At 40.9% G+C, this 22,342-nt stretch overlaps 1 protein-coding gene across 8 annotated transcripts in view; it reads left to right on the top strand.

The window, feature by feature from the left end:
• Positions 1–22,342, top strand: part of HECTD4 (HECT domain E3 ubiquitin protein ligase 4) — a 223,083-nt gene that overhangs the window by 124,454 nt on the left and 76,287 nt on the right. For 6 of the 8 annotated variants that reach the window (XR_008512136.1, XM_054527627.2, XM_054527626.2 and 3 more), the window contains exons 21-35: positions 1,515–1,713; positions 3,849–3,995; positions 5,501–5,605; positions 6,896–7,059; positions 7,652–7,885; positions 9,533–9,725; positions 9,874–9,978; positions 10,500–10,588; positions 10,961–11,136; positions 14,000–14,135; positions 14,248–14,389; positions 14,493–14,659; positions 18,379–18,525; positions 19,177–19,361; positions 21,323–21,476. Coding sequence is in view for 7 of the 8 variants with exons in the window: in XM_054527627.2 (XP_054383602.1) it covers positions 1,515–1,713; positions 3,849–3,995; positions 5,501–5,605; positions 6,896–7,059; positions 7,652–7,885; positions 9,533–9,725; positions 9,874–9,978; positions 10,500–10,588; positions 10,961–11,136; positions 14,000–14,135; positions 14,248–14,389; positions 14,493–14,659; positions 18,379–18,525; positions 19,177–19,361; positions 21,323–21,476 (2,343 nt within the window). In the remaining variant the exon portion in view is untranslated. The remainder of the gene's footprint in view (positions 1–1,514; positions 1,714–3,848; positions 3,996–5,500; positions 5,606–6,895; positions 7,060–7,651; positions 7,886–9,532; positions 9,726–9,873; positions 9,979–10,499; positions 10,589–10,960; positions 11,137–13,999; positions 14,136–14,247; positions 14,390–14,492; positions 14,660–18,378; positions 18,526–19,176; positions 19,362–21,322; positions 21,477–22,342) is intronic. The other 2 variants (XM_024256626.3, XM_054527628.2) reach the window with 1 other exon arrangement.

The following is a 22,342-nucleotide window of genomic DNA, read 5'->3' as shown; positions in this document are numbered from 1 at the left end:
TTTTTAGTAGAGACGAGGTCTCACTGTGTTGGCCAGGCTGGTTTTGAACTCCTGACCTCATGATCCACCCACCTCGGCCTCCCAAAGTGCTGGGATTACAGGCGTGAGCCACTGCACCCTGCCGGCTGTTTCTTAAAAAGTTAAACATACACCTGTTGTATGACCCAACTATTTCACTTTTAGGTATTCACACAAGACAAGAAAGCATAGGTTCTTACGAAGCTTTGACATTAAGGTTCATAACAGTTTTGGTTAGAAGAGCCCAAAACTGGAAACAACATAAATGTCCATCAGTAAGTGAATGGATAAGCAAATTGTGATACAGTCATACAATGGACTCTAATCAGCAATAAAAAGGAATGAACCATTGTTATATACAACAATGTTTATATAATCTCAAAATACTTAACCCTGAGTGAAAGAAGCCACATACTATAAAACTCTAGAAAATGCAAACTAATCTCTAGTGACAGACAGCAAATAAGTGATCACCTGGTGGAGAAATGGAGTGGTTACAAAGAGGAAGAAGGAAACTTAATGGTATAACAAATGTCCAAACTTATCAAGTTGTATGTTTTAAATATGTGCAATTTATTATGTCAATTATGTTGCATTAAAGCTGTCTTTAAAAAAGATTTCCCGGGTTTCTCTAGAGCAGCAGGCTATGGAATCGAGCTTTTCGCAGTGATGAAAACTTCTATCTGTGCTGTCTAGTTCCATAGCCACAGGTAGTTATTTAGCACCTGCAATATAGCTAATGTGACTGAGGAGCTGAATTTTAAATTTTATTTCATTTAAATTCAATTTAATTGAAATGGCCACGTGTGACTAGTAGCTACCATATTGGACAGTAAGGCTTTGCAGCTCAAGCTTCAGAGTTGAAAGAATAAGAGAATTCCATGGTAACTAAGTTTAAGTCTTAGGAGTTTGTATTCCACAACTTCAGGCTCCATGCCGTCCTTGAGAGTTCAATTACAGTAGGTAAGAGAACCTTTGAAGGCACCTTTCTTCAGTAAAAATTACGGTGCAAAGTAGCTATGCAGACTCCTGGAGTTTTCAACAATTGGCATGTAGATATCAACAAAAGGAAATGTTTACAGGATGCTAACCCTGTGGGATTTGCAAAGTGGCCAGTCTTAAAGATCCTTTACAGTATCTTTTTTTTTGTTTTTCTGAGTACCTTTAAATGAGAGTTGATCAGGTCTTCTCTTGGATATCAATTGGGCTCTCCCTTGAAAAAAAGAGGGAAAAATGAAAATATATCTCTGCTTCTTGTCCTGGAAAAAGGCAAAAAAGAAAAAAAAAAGCAAATATAATATCTGACAACAAAGAAAGAAAAAACTCTTAAATGTAGGAATTTTTAAAATGTTTCTGATTGCCACTGATATCAAGCATTTAAAAGCCTCAGTGTTATCATACTGCATGCTGTGGAAAATTAAAGAGTAATTTAATGTTTACTTTGTTTTTCCTTTCCTTGGCTGCTAAGCTAAATCACTTTCTCTTTTTCTGTTTAGAATGTTAGAAGAGAAGGAAGAGCCAGGATTTCTCACTGGTTTAAAGATTCCTGCCCCATGGGCTGCTGGAAAGACTGTGGAGACAGTCCACCCCGTCAGAGACAACTATAAATTTAAAGAAACGGTCCATATCCCAGGAGCTCGCTGCCTGTACCTTAGATTTGATAGCAGATGCTCTTCGCAATATGACTATGACAAAGTAAGTAAGAACTGGGTTATTATTGGTTCCACCTCGAGTAAGCTGATTCTTAGATGCTTCTTATTTTTCTTTGCTGCTGGTCACCATTCTTGACTGATTTCTGTCTGCAGATATCTCTAAGGAGAACTTTGCTAAGATAAAGTTCTTATCTTTGAAGGGTAGTGATTGAGGGAGTTAAAGAAACACCACCTCTGCAGTTTAAGAACAACGTTTTAATGATATGTTGAAAGTGTACTTTGTAAGCTTTCAGGTGCTTAGATCTGAGTGGAAGGAAATGTTCCTTTTCATTCTGCTTACCCCCTGCCCTCCCTCTGTGCTTGAAGTTACCCCAGATGTGTGATGTCCATTCATCTAGAAAGGTCTCACTGCCCAATTCTTGGGGCTTCTCATGTATCTTTTGGGAAAAGGTGGCTTTTTAGAAGGGTTTCAGAGGTGCTAGGATCTGGTTTATATTTATTTAAACATTTGTTCTTTTTTTGAGGAAGAGTAGTTTCCAACCTGGTGGCTTAACAGTTATGAACGAAAGGAAGCATCTTAGGGGTTGAAGCATTTTCTTCTACTTAGAATTATTGAATTGTAACCCGTCATGTGGTCTTAGGGGGAAAGGCTAATGAAATATGTAACATATGAAAGAAGAGTTGGAGGATTATCTAATAGCTTCATGCATACTATTTTTATGTAGCTTCTTAGTGATCTGTTGTCTCTCACCCCTGCAAACTGTGTGAGGGCAAATGGGCTTAAATCCTAGCAGGGGATTCTGACTTCTGAGGCTGGCTTTTAAAAAAATTCTATCCGGGGAGGTTTTTAGGTTAAAAATAAAGGACTTCTTAACTGTATATACTATGAGATGGTGAAACACATTTCTGGGCAAGTTATAGAATCCTCTTCCCCATTATCTTTTAGGATAGTGAAGATTCCCAGGTGTCCCCAAAGCCTTGTCTTCAAAACTCACCTTAGCTGGAAGCAAGAAAATATATGAGATGATCTTTAGTAGGCCTTTCAGAAACATATCTCCTAGCATCAGTCCACCGTAATTCATAGCTCCTGGCATTGGCTACCCCCATTTCCCAGGTTCAGGTGAAGTGACTTTTAATATAGAAATGTGAGAGGCTGCCATTTTAGTTGGTGTCATTTTGTTTCTCCTTTAAAAACTGTATTTTGCATTTCTGATATGAGCTAACTTATGCCTGCAGTAGACATTAGTGTTAAATGGTGAAGCACAAAGAGGCTTACTACATGGATAAAAGTACATTTACTTTTCCAGTGGTCCCTGGCTGGTGTCAGCAAAAGGCCCCAAAGGGTAAGAAATCACAAAATAATAAGCATTCAGGGCTGACGATAGAGCTACTAAATCTGAACTTAGATGTAGTGAGAAGCAGTCAGAGTGCACATTAGAAGACAGGGTTTGGTATTTACAGAAGCCAGAGCTTTATTTTTCCTGTGGAAGTCTTTGAATGCCAAAGGAGCTATAAATGTTTCTTCTGCTGATTAGAAAGTCAGCCAGCTGGTTATAAATGAATCAGAGAAATATTGATACATGAAAACTGACCCAAGAAGCAGCAGCCCCCTTTCTGGCCCAAATTTGTATCATTTTCTTTTTATACCATTAAGCAACATCCTAAGAATATATGGCTTATTTTCAATTTGTTGCATTTTTTAAAATTCTTATTTATTCATTGATTTTTTTTTTTTTTGGTGCTTTATTTTGTTGTTGTGTTAGATATAACCATATTTCCATCTGTATTTGCTCACTTTATTAATTTTGGGGAGGACTTAAGGGGCCAAACTAACTGTTATTAATGAGTTATTTGTTATTAATTAGCATTAAAATAGCTATTTCAAAAATATTGATGTACAATAACTGAGTATAACTATTTAATGTGAGGTCCCCAAGCCAATTAAAGTGTGGTAATATAAAAAGTATACTTCTTTTTATTAAGAATTGTTATTACTCTGTGGCTTCCCTGTAAATACCAATGACTGATTGCATCCAAACTAGTATCAGTTATACCTAAAAAAATCAGGAAATATTAGTTATACTATAATGACACCAATGCCTGGTTATAATTGTATTTTAAACAAATGTTTTTGCAGCCTTTTTATTTGTAGATGTTGTTTTTGTTTTTCTTTTACAGTCTAACAGTATATTTTCTGTTTTGAAGTTGGTGATATATGCGGGGCCTAACACAAACAGTAGGAAGGTTGCTGAATATGGAGGCAACACACTGGGATATGGCAGCCGTAGTGTCTTAGGAACTGGTTGGCCGAAAGACTTGGTGAAGGTATGGTATCCAGTCATAATCGCTTCCTAGAAAAGAAAATGAACTTGCAGTCCTCACAGGTCCAAGTACTAACTGTAATCCCAGAAAAACATTTGCCCTGGGGGCTTTTGTTGAGGTGGAGCCACCTTACCAGGCCTGTCAGCTCACTCCTTCTATTCAGAATGACCCTCCTTTCACTTGTAGGACATCAGACCCCTGTTCACTCCCTTTCACAAATTACTCCATGGATAGAAGTTGTCACAGCATTTTCTTCCTTGTTGATTAAAAGGGTTGCTAGATCTTCCAGCTTAGTTCTCCTCTACACTCCCTGTTGACAAGTACCCTAGAACCACAAGGCCATTGCAGTGCAAAAGTATTGAGTTAATGTGTTCAGATGAATTTGGGCCTTTGGAGCAAAAACAATTATCCATTCTCAAACTGAATGAAATTAGTGCCATGCTTTGTAATTTGGCCCTCAAACTACTTAACTGTGTATCTGCCTGGGATATGACTATAAAACTGAAATGTCTGTTAAAACCCAAAAATGTCTCCAAAGTCTGTTCCCAGGGCCTTTATTTCATATATGTTATGGACTCTCTTTAATTCAGCCATAGATGGCAAGCCATTTGTTAGAAATTATGGCCAGGTGCAGCTGCTCATGCCTATAGTCCCAGCACTTTGGGAGGCTGCGGCGGGCGGATCACCTGAGGTCGGGAGTTTGAGACCAGCCTGGCCAACATGGTGAAACCCCGTCTCTACTACAAATACAAAAATTAGCCAGGCGTGGTGGTGTGTGTCTGTCATGCCAGCTACTCAGGAGGCTGAGACAGGAGAATCGCTTAAACCCAGGAGGCGGAGGTTGCAGTGAGTCAAGATTGCGCCATTGCAGTGCAGTCTGGGCGACAGAACGAAACTCCATTTCAAAAAAAAAAGAGAGAAATTATGCTCAAGGCCGAGCAAGGTGGCTCACACCTGTAATCCCAGCACTTTGGGAGGCTGAGGTGGACAGACTGCTTGAGCCCAAGAATTTGAGACCAGTCTGGGCAACATAGTGAGACTTCGTCTCTACAAAAAAAAAAAAATTAGCTGGGCATGGTTCTGAACACTTGTAGCTCCAGCTACTCAGGAGGCTGAAGTGGGAGAATTGCTTGAGCCCAGGAGATTGAGAGTACAGTGAGCCATGATTGTGCCACTGCACTCCAGCCTGGGTGACAGAGTAAGACCTTGTCTCAAAAAAAAAAAATTATTCTCAAGATTTGATTAACCTTTACCTTGATCTTGCTAATGGGCAACTGTGGCCCATTTCACAGATGCCTCATCCCAAAGGCTACCTCATCAGGAGAGACACTTAAAGGACTGGTTGTCTAAATGAGAGGGAATAGAATTTGAATCAAAAAGCAAGTGAGAAAAGGAGTGAAATATTGCTGTGGTCCTTTTTGAAAGTAAACCTCTGAAATTCATTGCTCTTTTGAAAATTGTGTATCTTGTTTTTAAAGTGCATTTCCCCCCCTTCCTTAAATTTTAAGGTGGAAGGAGATACAGTCACCTTCTCCTTTGAAATGAGAAGTGGCCGTGAACACAACACTCCTGATAAAGCCATGTGGGGCTTTGCTTGCACAGTTCGCGCTCAGGTACTTGAATCTAACCACTGCCGTGGACAAAATGTACTGTCTGCTATGTGCCTTGATTACATACACCATATTTGCCTTGGAAACAGGGCAGAATATGAGTCACTCTTTCATCTTTCTCTTCTAGTTGGCACTAGTCAACTACTAGCAGTTAGTAGTACTTTTACAGAATAAAACTAGCCATGACCTAAAATCAGCTCAGCAGCACAGAAATAAATCTGTTGATTGGAGCTCCCTCTTCAAAGCTTGGGGAGGTGACCTGACCCCAGCATCTTTCCACAGGGCAAAGAGGACTCAATAGAACTTAATAGAAATAAGCACTTGGATCCTGGGTTTTAAGAGTAGTTAAGCATCCGGCTGGGCGTGGTGGCTCACACCTGTAATCCCAGCACTTTGGGAGGCTGAGGCAGGCGGATCAACTGAGGTCAGGAGTTCGAGATCAGCCTGGCCAACCTGGTGAAACCCTGTCTCTACTAAAAATACAAAAATTAGCCAGGTGTGGTGGCAGGCACCTGTAGTCCTAGCTATTTGAGAGGCTGAGGGAGGAGAATCGCTTGAACTGGGAGGCAGAGATTGCCGTGAGCTGAGATCATGCCACTGTACTCCAGCCTGAGTGATAGAGCGAGACTCCGTCTCAAAAATTAAAAAACAAAAACAAACAAAAAAAAACAGAGTGCTTAAGCATCCTACTTACCCCTCCAGTTGCCTGATTCCAAAGACGTATTTTAGACTTTGAGGTTTCTTAAGCTTAACCAAGCTAAGACTCTCCAGAGTGGCATTAACTGCTAGAATGTAAGCTCCGTGAGAGCAGGGATCTTCATTTCACTCTCCGATGTATCTCAGACACCTAGAACAATGGCTGGCACACAGAGGACACCCAGTAAATATTTCTTGAATGAATTCACTGCAGTCATTGACAACATCACAGTTTGAGCACAGGGTGGAAGTGAAAAAATGAAATAGTGATTTATACTTAGGTGGGCACAACAGAGAGGAAGCTATCAAAGAATCAGGCTTCTTTATTTCATTTGTACTATTTATTTGATTTGTACTACTGTATATGGGGTCTGATCAACTATTTTCTCTCCAGAAATGTGTTGAGACTTCACTCTGGTCATTCCAGTGCCACCATCTAGTCATGATTTGGGTGCTGTACCTGTGTCCCCTAGCAGTGATACTTGATGCTGCTCTGTAGAACCCTGTGGTTGGGGACAGTGCAGTGTGGGGCAGCACAGGTAGCAGCCTCTGCCAGCGTACACTGACCGGTGTGGTTTACCCTTGTCTGCATTGTAGGAGTCTTCGGAGGATGTCTCAGGAGGCTTGCCCTTTCTGGTAGACCTGGCTTTAGGTCTGTCTGTGTTAGCTTGTTCCATGTTAAGAATCCTGTACAATGGACCAGAAATTACCAAAGAAGAAGAAGCCTGTCAGGAACTATTGCGATCCAAACTTTTACAAAGGTAACAAAAAGGTTGAAATTGAGCTAGTGTTGCCTAGAAAGGAAAAAGGACTTTATGTGGAAAAATCCTTTTGGTACATTTCCCTGGTGATTGTGCCTACTGCCTGGCAATCTCATGGGTGTCATTGTGTCTAAGAAATAAGATGAAAATTACACCTTAATGCTTTCTGGCCCTTACTTTACTAAATTTAAAATTACATCTTTGAACTGCATAAGCTTTTCTCCAACACAGTTATTGTCTAATTAAATTGAATGATCCCCAAGAGGATGGGTGGATGTGTGATAAAGCAAACACAGCAAATGTTTACTGTACAATCTAGACAAGTGTGTCTGTGGACATTAACCATGTCATTCTTTCAGCTTTTCTGTACATTTAAAAGTTTTAATGATTAAATATTGGGGGGGAGCTAGATCCCCAAAGATGGGCTTTGATACAATGCTCACTTTTCTTTAGCTTCTGGAGAAGGTTTGATGAGTAATTACTTAACACAGAATGTGATCCTTCATATGTTTGATGTATCTGCAAACATCCAATAGCTTTCCAATAATCTTGTTGAGAGAGGAAGTGAACAGCCTCTTTTCTGTCTGCTCAGGTGCCAGTGGCAGGTGGAGGCCAATGGCGTGATCTCCCCTGCCCTTACTCCGAGCCCCTCTCCACTGCCTCTGACCATAGAGGAAGACAGAGAATTCACCTACCCCTCTGATGTCCTCGTGCCTCCTGTTGGAAACTACTTTGATCTGCCTCGGATCAGACTGCCTCCAGGAATCATGATAAAGCTCAGGGAAATTTCTGGGCGTGCTAGACCTCAATTTAGACCAAGTATAAAGTATGTTGCTGTGTAGTGTTTTACTTTTCCCAATGGGAAAAAAAGTTTAAACAATTGAAATGGGTGTGTTTCTTCTGTGGTCTAGTAAATGAAACTTTAATTTTATGTTTACTCCATGAATGTTAAAATTAACTGAGTCTAGAGGGCCCACCAGGCGGTATTCCAGACTAGGGGCTCTCAAAATTTGGCCCTCCAGTCAGCAGCATTGGCATCACTTGGGAACTTGTTGGTTCTTGGACCCCATTTTGCACCTATTGAATCAGAAGGTCTGAGGATGGGGCGCAGCTTAACAAGTTTCCCATTTGACTGATGCATGCTAAAATGTGACAAGTGCTAGGTTTATCTCTAGTATTTTGACCTTCTACTAGCAGTCAGCCTCTGCTTTACTTTCCAGAGTCTAGAGACATGTGTTTATTTTTGATGCCTAGAGAAATGGTGAGGAGTTCTCTAATGTAGAATGTACAGACTTACAGTTACAAATGTCTGTGGTATTCTTGCTTAAAGTCAAGTCTGTTTTGCAGGCCTCTGCTCTGCCTCCTGAGGCAGGATTTCAGAGAGAAAACTTTAGAGAATATATGAAATTTAAAATGAAAAAAATACAGAAAACACTATTGTTTTTAGCCCAACATCCATATGTACTGAACACTGCAGGCCATAATACTGCATAAAATTAATTAGTGGATAGATGCTGCTGAAGATCTTTTCTTAGCCTTAGCCCTCTTCCAACTCTAATATGTCTCTAACTCAAAATGTAACAATCATAGAAAATGAAGTCTTTTTCTTTTTCTTTTTTTTTTTTTTTTTTGAGAGGGAGTCTTGCTCTGTCACACAGGCTGGAGTGCAGTGACGTGATCTCGGCTCACTACAACCTTTGTCTCCTAGATTCAAGAGATTCTCCTGCCTCAGCCTCCCTAGTAACTGGGATTACAGGCACACGCCACCACAATCGGCTAATTTTTGTATTTTTAGTAGAAACGGGGTTTCTCCATGTTGCCCAGGCTGGTCTCAAACTCCTGACCTCAAGTGATTCGCCCACCTCAGCCTCCCAAAGTGCTAGGATTACAGGCTGAAGTCTCTTTACTCTTGATTTTCAGCTTTATCAGCCAATGTCAGTTTTATCAGTTAATATACTAAATTATTTGCCAACATAAGACTCCGACAATGCCATTATACTATTCATACCTCTTACTCTGTTGTAATAAAGGAGGTGTGGTGAATATTTAATATTTTTAGATCAAAGCCTAAGTTCTCCAACCTGTAAAATACTCTCTTGGGCCTGGGGCATGGTGGCTCATGCCTGTAATCCCAATACTTTGGGAGGCCAAGTCAGGAGAATCACTTGAGCCCGGGAGTTCAAGACCAGCCTGAGCAACATAGTGAGAAACCGCCACCCTAAAATTTTTTTTCTTAAATTAGCTGAGCATGGCAGCATGCACCTGTAGTCTCAGCTACCCAGGAGGCTGAGGCAGGAGGATCCCTTGAGCCCAGGAGTTTGAGGCTGCAGTGAGCCATGATTGCTCCACTGAACTGCAGCCTAGGTGACAGAGGGAGACCTTGTCTCTAAAAAAATAAAAAATAAAAATAAAATACAGTATCGAGAAGCTGAGAGCATGGCATATATCTGACTGATTTCCATTGTGATCACAGAGAAGTGATTCAGCCAGACGTGATGGAGGAAATGGTGGTATCTTGTGTTATTAAGCACTTGAACTTGGTTGATGCACTGCAGTCTCTAATAAATTTCCAATATCAAGAAGAACATGCTGAAGAATATGATTTATTATGTAAAATTATGGGAGAGACCTTTAAGAAACTCAATGCCATGGAGAGACAGCTGCAGGTAAATATCTGATAACTGTTGGAAACAATTTCTTTTATGGAAATTTAAAGAAATTTAGAATGTGATCTAATTTTTAAAATTACTATTGTGACTAAAATTTTGAATCATACTTGTTTTTATTTTGCATCTATTTTAATGTATTTATTAGAGTGTTGCAGAACTGGAACAAAAATGGCAAAGTGAAGTTGATGATGCCACGCAGGGGAAACTGGAGAACAACATGCCTTTCTTTTATGATTACCATTTTAATGAGGTGAGCAAAGTGTATGATTTGTCACTGGGGTATTGCCATTTAGAGAGCAAAGGTATATACTCTGTGTGTGTGTGTGTGTGTGTGTGTGTGTGTGTAGAGGTAAAATAATGTCATTTCCTAAAATGTTGCACACTTCAAAAATGTACCCATTCTTTAAAAGAGGTTAAATGAAAATTGATTAGATCAACATGCAGTATACAAATAATTACTCATTAGGTTTTTTTAACTGATTAATAGTTTTATAAAGATATATAAAGAAGTTGTCATCATGGTCAAATTTTGCTTTCAAGCCTTAAAAAACAAAAAATAGGCAAAATTATAAGCCCTGAAAGAATTCCCAGAAAGTAGTCAATGCCATTTTTAATCATTAAAATATCAAATAATAACTTACAAATGAGTTTCAAGCATAGAAATGTGGACCAAAGGTGGTGGTTTTTCTCTGAAATTTTCTGTTCATTTTAATGTATGTATAGTAAAACTTGGTTCTTGCAGATCCTGCATACCATCTTTTTTTTCTTTAGAACAAAATGAAAGAACTAGAACTTTTATGTTCAATGAAGGAAGTCTCCTTTGATGGGAATGATCTTGAAAACATGGTCCTATCACTGAGGTTAGTCGTATTAATAACTATTAAGGCTATTATCACCTTGATGCTCAAAACACATTGTAAAGGTCTAGTCTCTTAATAGATATATTTTTAAATGTTGTGAATTTACTAAATATTTTAGAGTTGGAACTCATTTGGTAAATTGGAAATTTTGGTTTTAGCCTTCAAAAGTTAGCATAGGCATTTGAAACAGAAAAAGGAGCCAGAAGTGGCCACTGTTCCTTGGATGAGGAAACAGGGAAGTAAGCAATGTTGATCAGGTTACTTTTGCTTAGTTTCCCCTGTGTCTTCTCTTATTCTTTGTAAACATTTTTTTTAATAGTTGTTTTTGGTAAGCTAGAGAACAACTCAATGCACATCAGTCTTTCTTTATAGGGAGAAGTTCCTACAAGAAGTGAATTCTCTTATTCAGAAACCCTCACACCCATTGGCTAAAACAAAGACGTTAGTGAAGAGTTTAATGAACCGAGCCGAGCTGTTGCTGCATGTCACCATCGCGGCCCAGTCGGGCCTCACGAGAAGCATCTCTGGGACCCCTGCTGAAACACCAGGTACTGCTCAAAGATAGCCCCTAATCGGCTTCTGGTCCTACTCTGTTCATATAAGACACATCAGCTATATTTTGAAAAATTCACTCTTGGGTACTCTGAGAAAGGAAAACAAAAGGAAATTTTAACATATTTAATTTTGCCTTATACTTTCTCTACAAAGCACTTGAGTGACAAAAGAAAAATAAATACTTGTATGTCATTAAATTCCTTTGGTCAACTTCTTGTTTTCTTTATTTTATTTTATTTTTTGAGACTGAGTCTCGCTCTGTCGCCCAGACTAGAGTGCAGTGGCGCAATCTTGGCTCACCGGAACCTCCGCCTCCCAGGTTCAAGCAATTCTTCTGCTTCAGCCTCCCGAGTAGCTGGGATTACAGGCGCATGCCATCATGCCTGGCTAATTTTTGTATTTTTGGTAGAGATGGGGTTTCACTATGTTGGCTAGGTTGGTCTCGAACTCCTGACCTCAGGTGGTCCGCCCGCCTTGGCCTCCTAACATGCTAGGATTACAGGTGTGAGCCACTGCGCCCGTTTTTGTTTTCATACTAACATATATAATTATATTTCATAGTAACATATACAATTAGTCAACATCATGAATCTTGTAACATTTTTTCCTCTTTACTTGAAGCTGAGTTTGCATTTCATCTTTAGTAATTATGTGGAACCTTGTGGTATGACTTCCTGGGAATTAACTTTTTCTAGGTCACATTTTATTTTATTTTATCTTTTATTTTTTTGAGACGGAGTCTCACTCTGTTGTCCAGGCTGGAGTGCGGTGACACAATCTCTGCTCACTGCAGTCTCTGTCTCCTGGGTTCAAGCGATTCTCCTGCCTCAGCTTCCCAGGTAGGTGGGATTACAGGCGCTCACCACCATGCCCAGCTAATTTTTGTATTTTTAGTAGAGACAGGGTTTTGCTATGTTGGCCAGGCTGGTCTTGAACCCCTGACCTCAGGTGATCTGCCCACCTCAGCCTCCCAAAGTGCTGGGATTACAGGCGTGAGCCACCACGCCCGGCCTATGTCACATTTTAATTGTTAGCCTAAAAATGCATCTCTCAGGAAAATCACTGAGTCTTCTTACTTAAGACAGGATCTGTAACATGGCACAGCCCACAAGCATTCATTCTTAACCTGAGAGATAAAGTTAAATAAACGCGTTCTTAAATGAAAGAGTCCATGTTACCTAGCCTCACTGCCCAGTGGACAGTAGGGAGCAGGCAAACTTGTTTTCATCCCAGCTGGTCATCTAAGGCTCTTCTTACTTGGGATTTGAAGTCTAGGAGGACTCCCAGGGTCTCATTCTCTAATACAGGTTCTCCCTGAGAACTTCAGGGGAAGACACAGGTTTGAGAGAGAGTGTGAGATACAATCACATGCCAGGATGGTCTGCTATACACATAAGCCCTTGTTAAAGGTCCTGTATATAGACCTGACCACTTGGTAAGCCTGTTAGTACTGTCCCAGAGGCTCTTGACCTCAGAGATAACAGTGTCTTCAAAAATTATACTTTTTTTATATTTAAGCTGTCTAACCACTCTTAAGACAGATACAAAATGGTTTTCTCAGCTGGGCACAGTGGCTCATGCCTGTAATCCCAGAACTTTGGGAGGCCAAGGCAGGAGGATCGCTTAGACCAGGAGTTCAAGACCAGGCTTTGCCACATAGCAGGACCTGGTCTCTACAAAAAAATATAAAAATTAGCCAGGCATGGTGGCATGCACCTGTAATCCCAGCTACTTGGGAGGCTGAGTTGGGAGGATTGCTTGAGTCCAGGAGTTCAAGGCTGTAGTAAGCCATGATTGCAGCACTGCTCTTCAGCCTGAGCAACAGAGCAAGACCCTGTCTCTAAATAAATAAATAAATAAGTGAAAATTTTAGAAAAATAAAACAAAATGTTTTTTTTTCCTGCACTTTCTCAATATCTTTTTTTCTTAGCTAGTCTTGACATATAGTTTTATCTTCTTCCATTTATGGATTGTTTTATAAAACACCTATTTCCCTGGACAGGGTTAAGGAGTATATCTTATAGAAAGACCAGTTCAGATTCCAACTCAAGTGTGATATTTAATTCCTACCAACTATGATCAAAGCAGAGGTATCATTAAATGACAATAAATCAGTTAAATAAATCTGGGGTTAAAGCAGGGAAAAAGCCCATCTCTGAAAAAAATGGATTTGGATATATTTGAATTAAGGAATTTGGGCCAGGTGTGGTAGCTCACACCTGTAATCCTGGCACTTTGGGAGGCCAAGGTGGGCGGATCACTTGAAGTCAGGAGTTTGAGACCAGCCTGGCCAACATGGCAAAACCCCGTCTCTACTAAAAAAATACAGAAGTTACCTGGGTGTGGTGGTGCACACCTGTAATCGCAGCTACTTGGGAGGCTGAGGTAGGAGAATCGCTTGAACCTGGGAGATGAAGGTTGCAGAAAGCCGAGATCACACCACTGCACTGCATCCTGGGTGACAGCGAGACCCATCTCAAAAAAATAAGAAATTGAAAAATTAGAAAAAAGAAATTTGTGCTTTTCGGCAATACTTTCTGTGTCCTCCATTGCTTTTTAGAATGCTTACGTTAAAGTGAACATTGATAGCTATGAAATTCAATGAATTTTTTAGCTTTTCTTTGGAAAACCAATTTAATAAAAAGATTTTAATTTTTTTAAGTTAAAATAATTTTTAACCTAATACTTAGGTTAAAAAATTGATGTAAAAACCATTAGTATGCTGTGCTAGCTAGATTGGTGGCTGAACTGTGATAGAAAGCAAAGATACACTTAGACTGTTGGGTAGTTCTGTGTTGCATTTGGCTGTTGTACAGATAGCAGAAATGTCAGCCTTTTTATTCCTTTTTTTTCCAGCTTGTAAATCAGCTTCTGAAACAAAAGTGATATCTCACGCTGTCAGGCAGCCTGTTTTTCTTCGCAGCATGTCAGCTCCTTCTGACCTGGAAATGATTGGTAATGAAGATTTGGAATTTACTAGAGCAAATCAGAGGTAAATGGCTAATGGCCAGGGTTGGGTTCCCACATGCAGCTGAATGCATTCATCAAAACAAGCTCCCTGAGTGTGTTTCTCATCTTGCCAGTCTGTTCTGTGTTCCCCATAGGCGTCGCCACGTGACCAGCCACCGCAGCAGCTCCTTTACACTCCTGCAGTCGCTGGCCATTGAGGACAGCAGGGACAAGCCCACCTACAGTGTCCTGCTAGGGCAGCTGTTTGCTTTCATCGGCACCAACCCTGACCAAGCTGTACGTCACATTTTGCGGGCTCCAGATGAATAGCACCTAACAGCATGCGGGGTCTTGCGGCAGTTAGCAGGAGTCAGGTGTCCCTCCTTCTTGTGCATTTCAGGTGTCCAGCAGCAGTTTTCTTTTGGCTGCACAGACAAGGTGGCGGCGGGGAAACACTCGCAAGCAGGCACTAGTGCACATGCGGGAATTGCTGACAGCTGCCGTACGAGTTGGGGGAGTGACGCATCTTGTGGGTCCAGTGACGATGGTCCTTCAGGGAGGACCCAGGTTAGTTGTTTCTGTTAGTTTATACTGTCCTTTCTAGAATGGTCAGAGCCATTCCAAAGATTATTCTTGGGACCCAAACATAGGCGGTAATATTTGCTAATGTTTTCCTCTAAAATATTTATATAAAAGTGGTACATGATCTTGCAAAATCTCAACATATTAATAGAACGTAAAACTCTCGGTATTCACCTTCTTCTCCTGAATTCCACTCTGTCCATTAAGAGCTCATTACAGCAACCATACATGCATAAGCAGCTGTATAATTCTTTTTGTACACATAAATGTGTTTGTGTGTAAATTTTTTTCAACTTAATTCAGATTATATTATCCATGCCTTTCTATAACCGTGGTTGTTTTGCTCAGTATGTCTTAGATAGCTCAGATATCTGTGTTTTCATATCAGCACATATAGGTCTGGTCTGCTTTATCTTTTTTTTATTTGACACAGAGTCTCACTCTGTTACCAAGGCTGGAGTGCAGTGGCATGATCTTGGCTCATGGCAGCCTCTGCCTCCCGGGTTCAAGTGATTCTCGTGTCCAAACCTCCCAAGTAGCTGGGATTACAGGCACATGCCACCACACCTAGCTAATTTTTATATTTTTAGTAGAGATGGGGTTTCACCATGTTGGACAGGCTGGTCTCAAACTCCCGACCTCAGGTGATCTGCCTGCCTCGGCCCTCCAAAGTGCTGTGATTACAGGCATGAGCCACCGTGCCCAGCCTTTTTTTTTTTTTTAAGCAGATTCTCGTTCTGTCACCCAGGCTGGCATGCAATGACGTGATCATGGCTCACTGCAGCCTTGACCTCCCCATGCTCAAGCGATCTTCCCACCTCAGCCTCCCAAGTAGCTGGGACTATAGGCGCATACCACCATGCCCAGCTAATGTATTTATTTTTTGTAGAGATAGGGTCTTGCCATGTTGCCCAGGCTGGTCTCAAATTTCTGGGCTCAAGGGATCCTCCTGTCTCAGTCTCCCAGACTGCTGGGATTAAAGGCATGAGCCACCACACCTGGCTGCTTTAAGATTTTTAAGAGCTCATAGATATACATTATATAGATGACCTTTTCTAAAAAAATTAACTCAGGAGGCTGAGGTGGGCGGATCACGAGGTCAGGAGATAGAGACCATCCTGGCTAACACGGTGAAACCCCGTCTCTACTAAAAATACAAAAAATTAGCCGGGCGTGGTGGCGGGCGCCTGTGGTCCCAGCTACTCAGGAGGCTGAGGCAGGAGAATGGCGTGAACCCGGGAGGCGGAGCTTGCAGTGAGCCAAGATTGCGCCGCTGCACTCCAGCCTGGGTGACAGAGCGAGACTCCGTCTCAAAAAAAAAAAAAAAAAAAAAAGAAGAATTATAGAAATCTGTGTGTCCTCTCCCTACCCTCCTCTGCCTCACACACTCATTGTTAGATTGATAACTAAAAGTTCTATAAGATTAAATAATTGTTAAAGGTAAAAAAAAAAAAAAAAAAATTAACTCATCCTCTACTGATGGACGCATAGGTTCATTTGTCTTTATTTCTTTTGTTTTTGTTTTGTTTTGTTTTTGCATTAACAACCTCCTTCTACCTATATTTTTATATATTTCCATGACTGTTATTACTGAACCAATTTCTAAAAATGTAATCGTAGATACTAACTCTGAAGATGATTTTATAACTCATTTGTGAGTTGTTCTATATGAGTTTCCTATTGGGCTTCAAAGATCTTCAAATAGAAATAGAAAATGCATTTCTCTACAAGCCCTGGACTGGAGCTGCTGGAGGCTGCTGTGCTTCCTGACAGTTCTTTGAGGAATTCTGGCCAACAGGCAGAGAGGGTTCAGTGGCTGGAGGAAAATGGGTTAATTAAGAGCTGAAGTGCGTATCTTGAGAAATCTTGAGATCTTCCCACCTCAGCCTTACAAGTAGCTGCGAGTACAGGAGAGGTCAGACTATTCTTTGGAAACAAGTCCAAAATTTCAGTGGCTTAAAAGACAAAATTTTGTTGGGCCCAGTGGTTCACACCTATAATCCCAGCACTTAAGGAAGCCAAGGCAGGAGGATCACTTGAGGCTAGGAGTTCAAGACCAGCCTGGGCAATATAGTGAGACCCTGTCTCTACAAAAAAGAAAAAATTAGCCATAGTGGTGGGGCATGCCTGTGGTCCCAGCTACTGGGGAAGATGAGGCAGGAAGATCGCTTGAGGCCAGGAGGTTGAGGCTGCAGTAAGCTATGATCGCACCACCCTGCACTTCAGCCTGGGCAACAGAGCAAAACCTTGTCACAAAAAAATGAAGAAGAAAAAATTTTAGGTCTTGCTTCTGTTCATGATGGGTTCATGCTGGCTCATGGTAATCACAGAGGAAGAAACCATCACCTGGAGAGCTGCCAGGCTCCTTGTCAGAACTCTGGCTCATTGACCAGACTTGTCACTGCCCAGCCAACCACAGGGTGCCCAGAAAGAAATAGTGAAAAGCCCTAATGATTACCACAGCCTATTTCCAGAATTTAATTTCTCCATAAAACTGGCAGCACTATTCCTTTTTCCCTCGATTATTGTCATTTGTCAGAAACTTGAAAAAAATGTATAGAAAATGCCAAAAAATAAAATGAAAATCACCTACAAGTAGACCCTCTTAAGATAACATCTGTTAACACTTTAGTGTCTGTGTTCTAACTGTAGATGTCTCCTGTAGTGTTCTTAGTGGTTCTGTAGCACTGCATTATATGCTTGAAACTTTAACAAATTCCCTATTTTTGAACATTAGGTTAGTTTTGCTTGTTTTTGCTTTTATAAACAATACTATGTTGCATGTCTTTGTCGATAAATCCTGATAGTTTCAATTCTAAACTAATATTAATTGGTATAGAATCGGCCCTATGTTGTGTTTTTGCATTGGGAAAGTTTTATTTTATATCAACTAGGCTTTCATCTTCTGCTAATAACTGAAGTGTGAACTCAAAAACAGACACTTAGCTAATCCATTTGAGCCTCAGTTGTCTCGTTAATAAAACTGCCTTGGCTAGGCACAGTGGCTCAGGCCTGTAATCCCAGCACTTTGGGAGGCCGAGGTGGGAGGATTACTTGAGCTCAGGAGTTTGAAACCAGCCTGGGCAACATAGCAAAACATCATCTCTACTAAAAGTCAAAAAAATTAGCTGGATGTGGTGGTGTGCATCTGTGGTCCCAGCTACTTGGGAGGCAGAGGTGGGAGGATCACCTGAGCCCAAGAGATCAAGGCTGCAGCGAGCTGTGATCGTACCACTGCACTCCAGCCTGGGTAACAGACCAAGACCCTGTCTCTAAAAAAAAAAAAAAGAAAGAAACAGCACTTACAGTATTCAGTGCTACTTAGATTATTGTAGACATGTCTGAAATAACTGGTTTCATGATCAAATAAGTTTGGAAAATGTTGAATGTCCCCTGCTTGTAGAGAGGCCATTCACTTTACCCTTACTGAAGGCTCTGAAAAGTCCCACAGTAGTCTGTTTTAATTTCCCTAACCCAGGATTTCCCAGACTTTTCTGGAGTGTGGACCGCTGTTTTGGAGGCACACCTAAAACTTCTGCCCAGCAGTCTTGCATAGTTTGGGAGACACTGAGCTGGATGTTCTCCAAGATCCCTTCAGTTCTGGATTCATCCAGATACTCTAGAGTTTCTCAAGAGGCCTCTCCTGCTCAGCCACTGTTCTTGACGTGGTTCAGGAAGCCTGAGCTTTGGTTTCTCTTTCACAGAATTGAAGAACTCACATGTGGTGGGATGGTCGAGCAGGTCCAGGAAGCCTTTGGCGAGACCATGACCTCTGTTGTGTCTTTGTGTGCTCGTTACCCTATCGCTTGCGCAAATAGCATTGGACTGTTATGTACCATACCTTACACCAGGTAAGTATGGAAAGGCCTTTTGTTGTATGTAAGTTACACTGCAGTATAGTCGATTAAGTGAAAGTATTTTTAATTTTAAAAATTGCATTTTTTGCTTTCATTATCCAGAACTAGCTATACAAAACTTTTCTCCTGAAAGACACTTAAGGTTCCTATGTAAATTTCTTATTATTGAGTTCCTACATGACTAAATGCAGCCATTAGGATTATATTACATTGTGAAGATACAGAGGTTCAAAGAAAAATAAAAGGTCCCTAGGAAATTACTTACATATTTGGCAGAAATATTTTGCATATATACATTTATTTCCTCACTTGGGTCACTTAGTTACTAATTTGAAGATGTCAAGCATTCATTGAATCCCCTTAGGACAAAATACATGATTTTTTTCCATCGTGGCAACATTGAGTTGAATCCATCGATTTTTGCTTGATATTGTATATAAACAAACCAGAATTTGAAGTTCCTTGTTAATGAAGGGAATCATCATTATAAGAAAATCATTTTGTGTTTGATTGCACATGGCAGTATCCTAAGTTGTAGGGAAAGAGCTGCACCAGCATGTTTTATGCCCCTTTGAACCTCACATGAGAGTTTCCTGAGTGTCGGTCAGTTATGTTTATCTAGTGTAATCCACGACCCTTTGTCAGGAGCGAAGAGAAGTGCCTGGTACGCAGTGGCCTTGTGCAGCTCATGGATCGACTGTGTAGCTTGAGCAGTCAGACCGAGTCCAGCTCCAGTGAGAAGCAGACCAAGAAGCAGAAGGTGGCCACCATGGCCTGGGCTGCCTTCCAGGTGCTTGCCAACCGCTGTGTTGAGTGGGAAAAAGAGGAAGGTGAGATGCCGGACTCCTTTCTAGAGCTCACTGATTTCTTCTATTGATGTGTTAGTTTATTGTTTTTTTAATGCTAAATGAAAGAGAGAAAGGCTCTATTAAATGACATGATCAGATGGGTTAAATCAGTGGATGATTTCATGAGAAACTTTTCCTCAGTGTGGTTCTATGAAAACTTACAGCATTACGATGAGACTGAATGATATCCCTGTACCCTGAAGGAGTACAGTAATCCCAGGAAATTGCGAAGATATTTTTTATTCTCTCCTTGTCAACACTGCTAACAGTTTCCAAATATATATTTTTTTAATTAAAAAAAATTTATTAGACACAAGGTCTGTCACCCAGGCTAGGGTACAGTGGTGCAATCATAGCTCACTGTAACCTCAACCTCCCTGGCTCAAGTGATAAGAGATCCCCCGACCGCAGCCTCCCAAGTAGGACTATAGGCGCACTCTACCATGCCCAGCTAATGTTTTTTGTTGTTGTTGTTTGTTTTTAGAGACAGGATCTTGCTGTGTTGCCCAGGTTGGTCTCAAACTCCTGGCCTCAAGCAGTCCTCGCGCCTTGGCGTTCAAAAAAACAAGTATTTTTTGAAGTGGCTTTTCAGTTGCATTTTCAAGGTGATGTTTCCAAATTTTATTTTTAATGACCAATCCAAATAAAAAGTAAACCTGGGCTGGGTGCAGTGACACGTGCCTATAGTCCCAGCCACTCAGAAGGCTGAAGTGGGAAGATTGCTTGAGCCAGGGAAGTCGAGGCTGCAGTGAGCTGTGATCGTGCCACTACACTCCCTGGGCAACAGAGCGAGACCCTGTTTCAAAAAAAAAGTAAACTTGACGGATAAATTTCCCAATAAGATTCCAGGCCTGTGTATATAACTTGTTTATTTATCTGTTTATTTGTTCACGATGCATTTTAATGTCTTGAGAGTCTATTATATGCCAGGCAAAAGATAAATAAGGCATTATTCCTCCCTTTAAAAATATGGTCTGGCATAGGCTGGGCGCAGTGGCTCACGCCTGTAATCCCGGTACTTTGGGAGGCTGAGGAGGGCGGATCACCTGAGGTCAGGAGTTCGAGACCAGCCTGACCAACATGGAGAAACCCTGTCTCTACTAAAAATACAAAATTAGCTGGGCATGGTGGCACATGCCTGTAATCCCAGCTACTAGGGAGGGTGAGGCAGGAGAATCACTTGAACCTGGGAGGCGGAGGTTGCGGTGAACCGAGATCATGCCATTGCCCTCCAGCCTGGGGAACAAGAGCGAAACTCAATCTCAAAAAAAAAAAAAAAAAAAAGGTCTGACAGGGAAATAGACGAATAAGCAAATACTTATAGTGTAATCAGTGCCACAACTAAGGTAGATAGGATGTGCAGTGGGAGTGTAGAGGTCCCAGAGACCAGCTATGCTAGGGATCCAGCAAAGCTTCCCAGATAAGGTGACACGGGAGTTACTCTTGAAGGATGGAGAAGACTTTTGAGCAGAACAAACAGTGTGTGTAGACTCAGGGATCTAAAAGAGCATGGAAAGTTCAGGAAACAATAAATACTTTTTCATAACTTTTACATGCTTGGGAGGTTCTAGAACTATGGTGAACATGGAAGAATCCAGAAAGGTCTTTTATTGTGTTTGGGAAAGTATGAGTTAAGAAATCAAGATGTTTTCATCGCTGGTGAAATAGTGATTCTTCCCTATCAATCAAAGTATGTTCTTTGGTTATGTATGGATTAATCATATTCAATTTTCATTAATAGTAATGTCTACCCCCCACATTGAGTTATTTTTAAAATAACTATTATCCTTTTTATGTATAGATATTATCTAATGAGGAGACACTATTAGATGGTTCATGAAACATTAAGCAAGATAAATGGGCAGGGCTCGCCGCCCCCTCAGGCTCACCATGGCACCCTCAGTTTTTCACCAATCTCTTTTTTTCTTTCTTTAACTGTGAAGGTGGCTCCACAGAGGCTGTGCACTCAGGTCTGGCCCGGCAGGTGTCCAGCCTTCTCACTAACCATCTTGCCCGAGCTACAGAGTGCTGTGGCAACCAGGCTGCTGGGAATGACGCGCTCCAGGATGTCCTTAGTCTTCTCAATGATCTCTCAAGGTATGCAAGGTCCAGCCTGGAGCTCTGGGAGAAGCTGGCTTTCCTCTTGAATGATCGGGGTTTCTTTTGGTGGTGGTTGTCTTTTCGAAATAGCTAAATTACTAGGCCATTTTGACACACTCTTGCCTCAAAAAAATAATGGAGGATAAAGTCATTGAAATGTAGTATTTAGTTCCAAAATATAAAGATTATTTAGGTGAATAGCTAAATCATAAAATAATGTATTATCATTTGCTTTAATACCTTACTCACAGCAGCTGCTAACCTTTCCCATAGATGCAGTTGTATTCATTAACCAAAAATCTTACCCTCATTATAGCAAGATCAAAGAGGAATGAGTCAGGGCCTGTAATTAACTCACTTTCTCATGCTGTGTCTTTAAAAGAAGATATTCTGTGCTGGTTGTATACTCCCTGCGTGAGCCATGAGGCCCATAAAATATCCACATATGACTGACTGCATGTTATTTAGCTTTCTTGGAATGTAACAGTTTTAGCTGTGGCAGATCCTAGAACATTGAAGCCTATAAAACACTGTATGATAGCTTTGGTCTTGAGGTACTCATTAAGAAAGAATAAATAACATAAATTCCAAAGAGAACTATTTACAAGTTAATCTCTGTTCCCAGATCCAGTCATTCTCCCTAGCAATCATGTATTATAGAATACTTCTCCCCTCTCCCTTAACCTGGTTTACCAGGATCCAAGCCCCCATTCTTTCCGTAACCTCAAGATGGTAGATGAGCTTCTGTAACTCATGGGAAATTGAGTCTTCACTCTGAAGGCTCCTGTGTATACATGTTAAATAAATTTGTATGTCTTTTTCCCTGTTAAAAAAATGAAAGAATAAATGACAAACTGAAACGC

Source organism: Pongo abelii, chromosome 10, assembly GCF_028885655.2.
Source record: "Pongo abelii isolate AG06213 chromosome 10, NHGRI_mPonAbe1-v2.0_pri, whole genome shotgun sequence".
Lineage (NCBI taxonomy): Eukaryota > Metazoa > Chordata > Mammalia > Primates > Hominidae > Pongo > Pongo abelii.
Note: the sequence above shows the minus strand (reverse complement) of the source record. Positions and strands in the feature narration are given on the sequence as shown.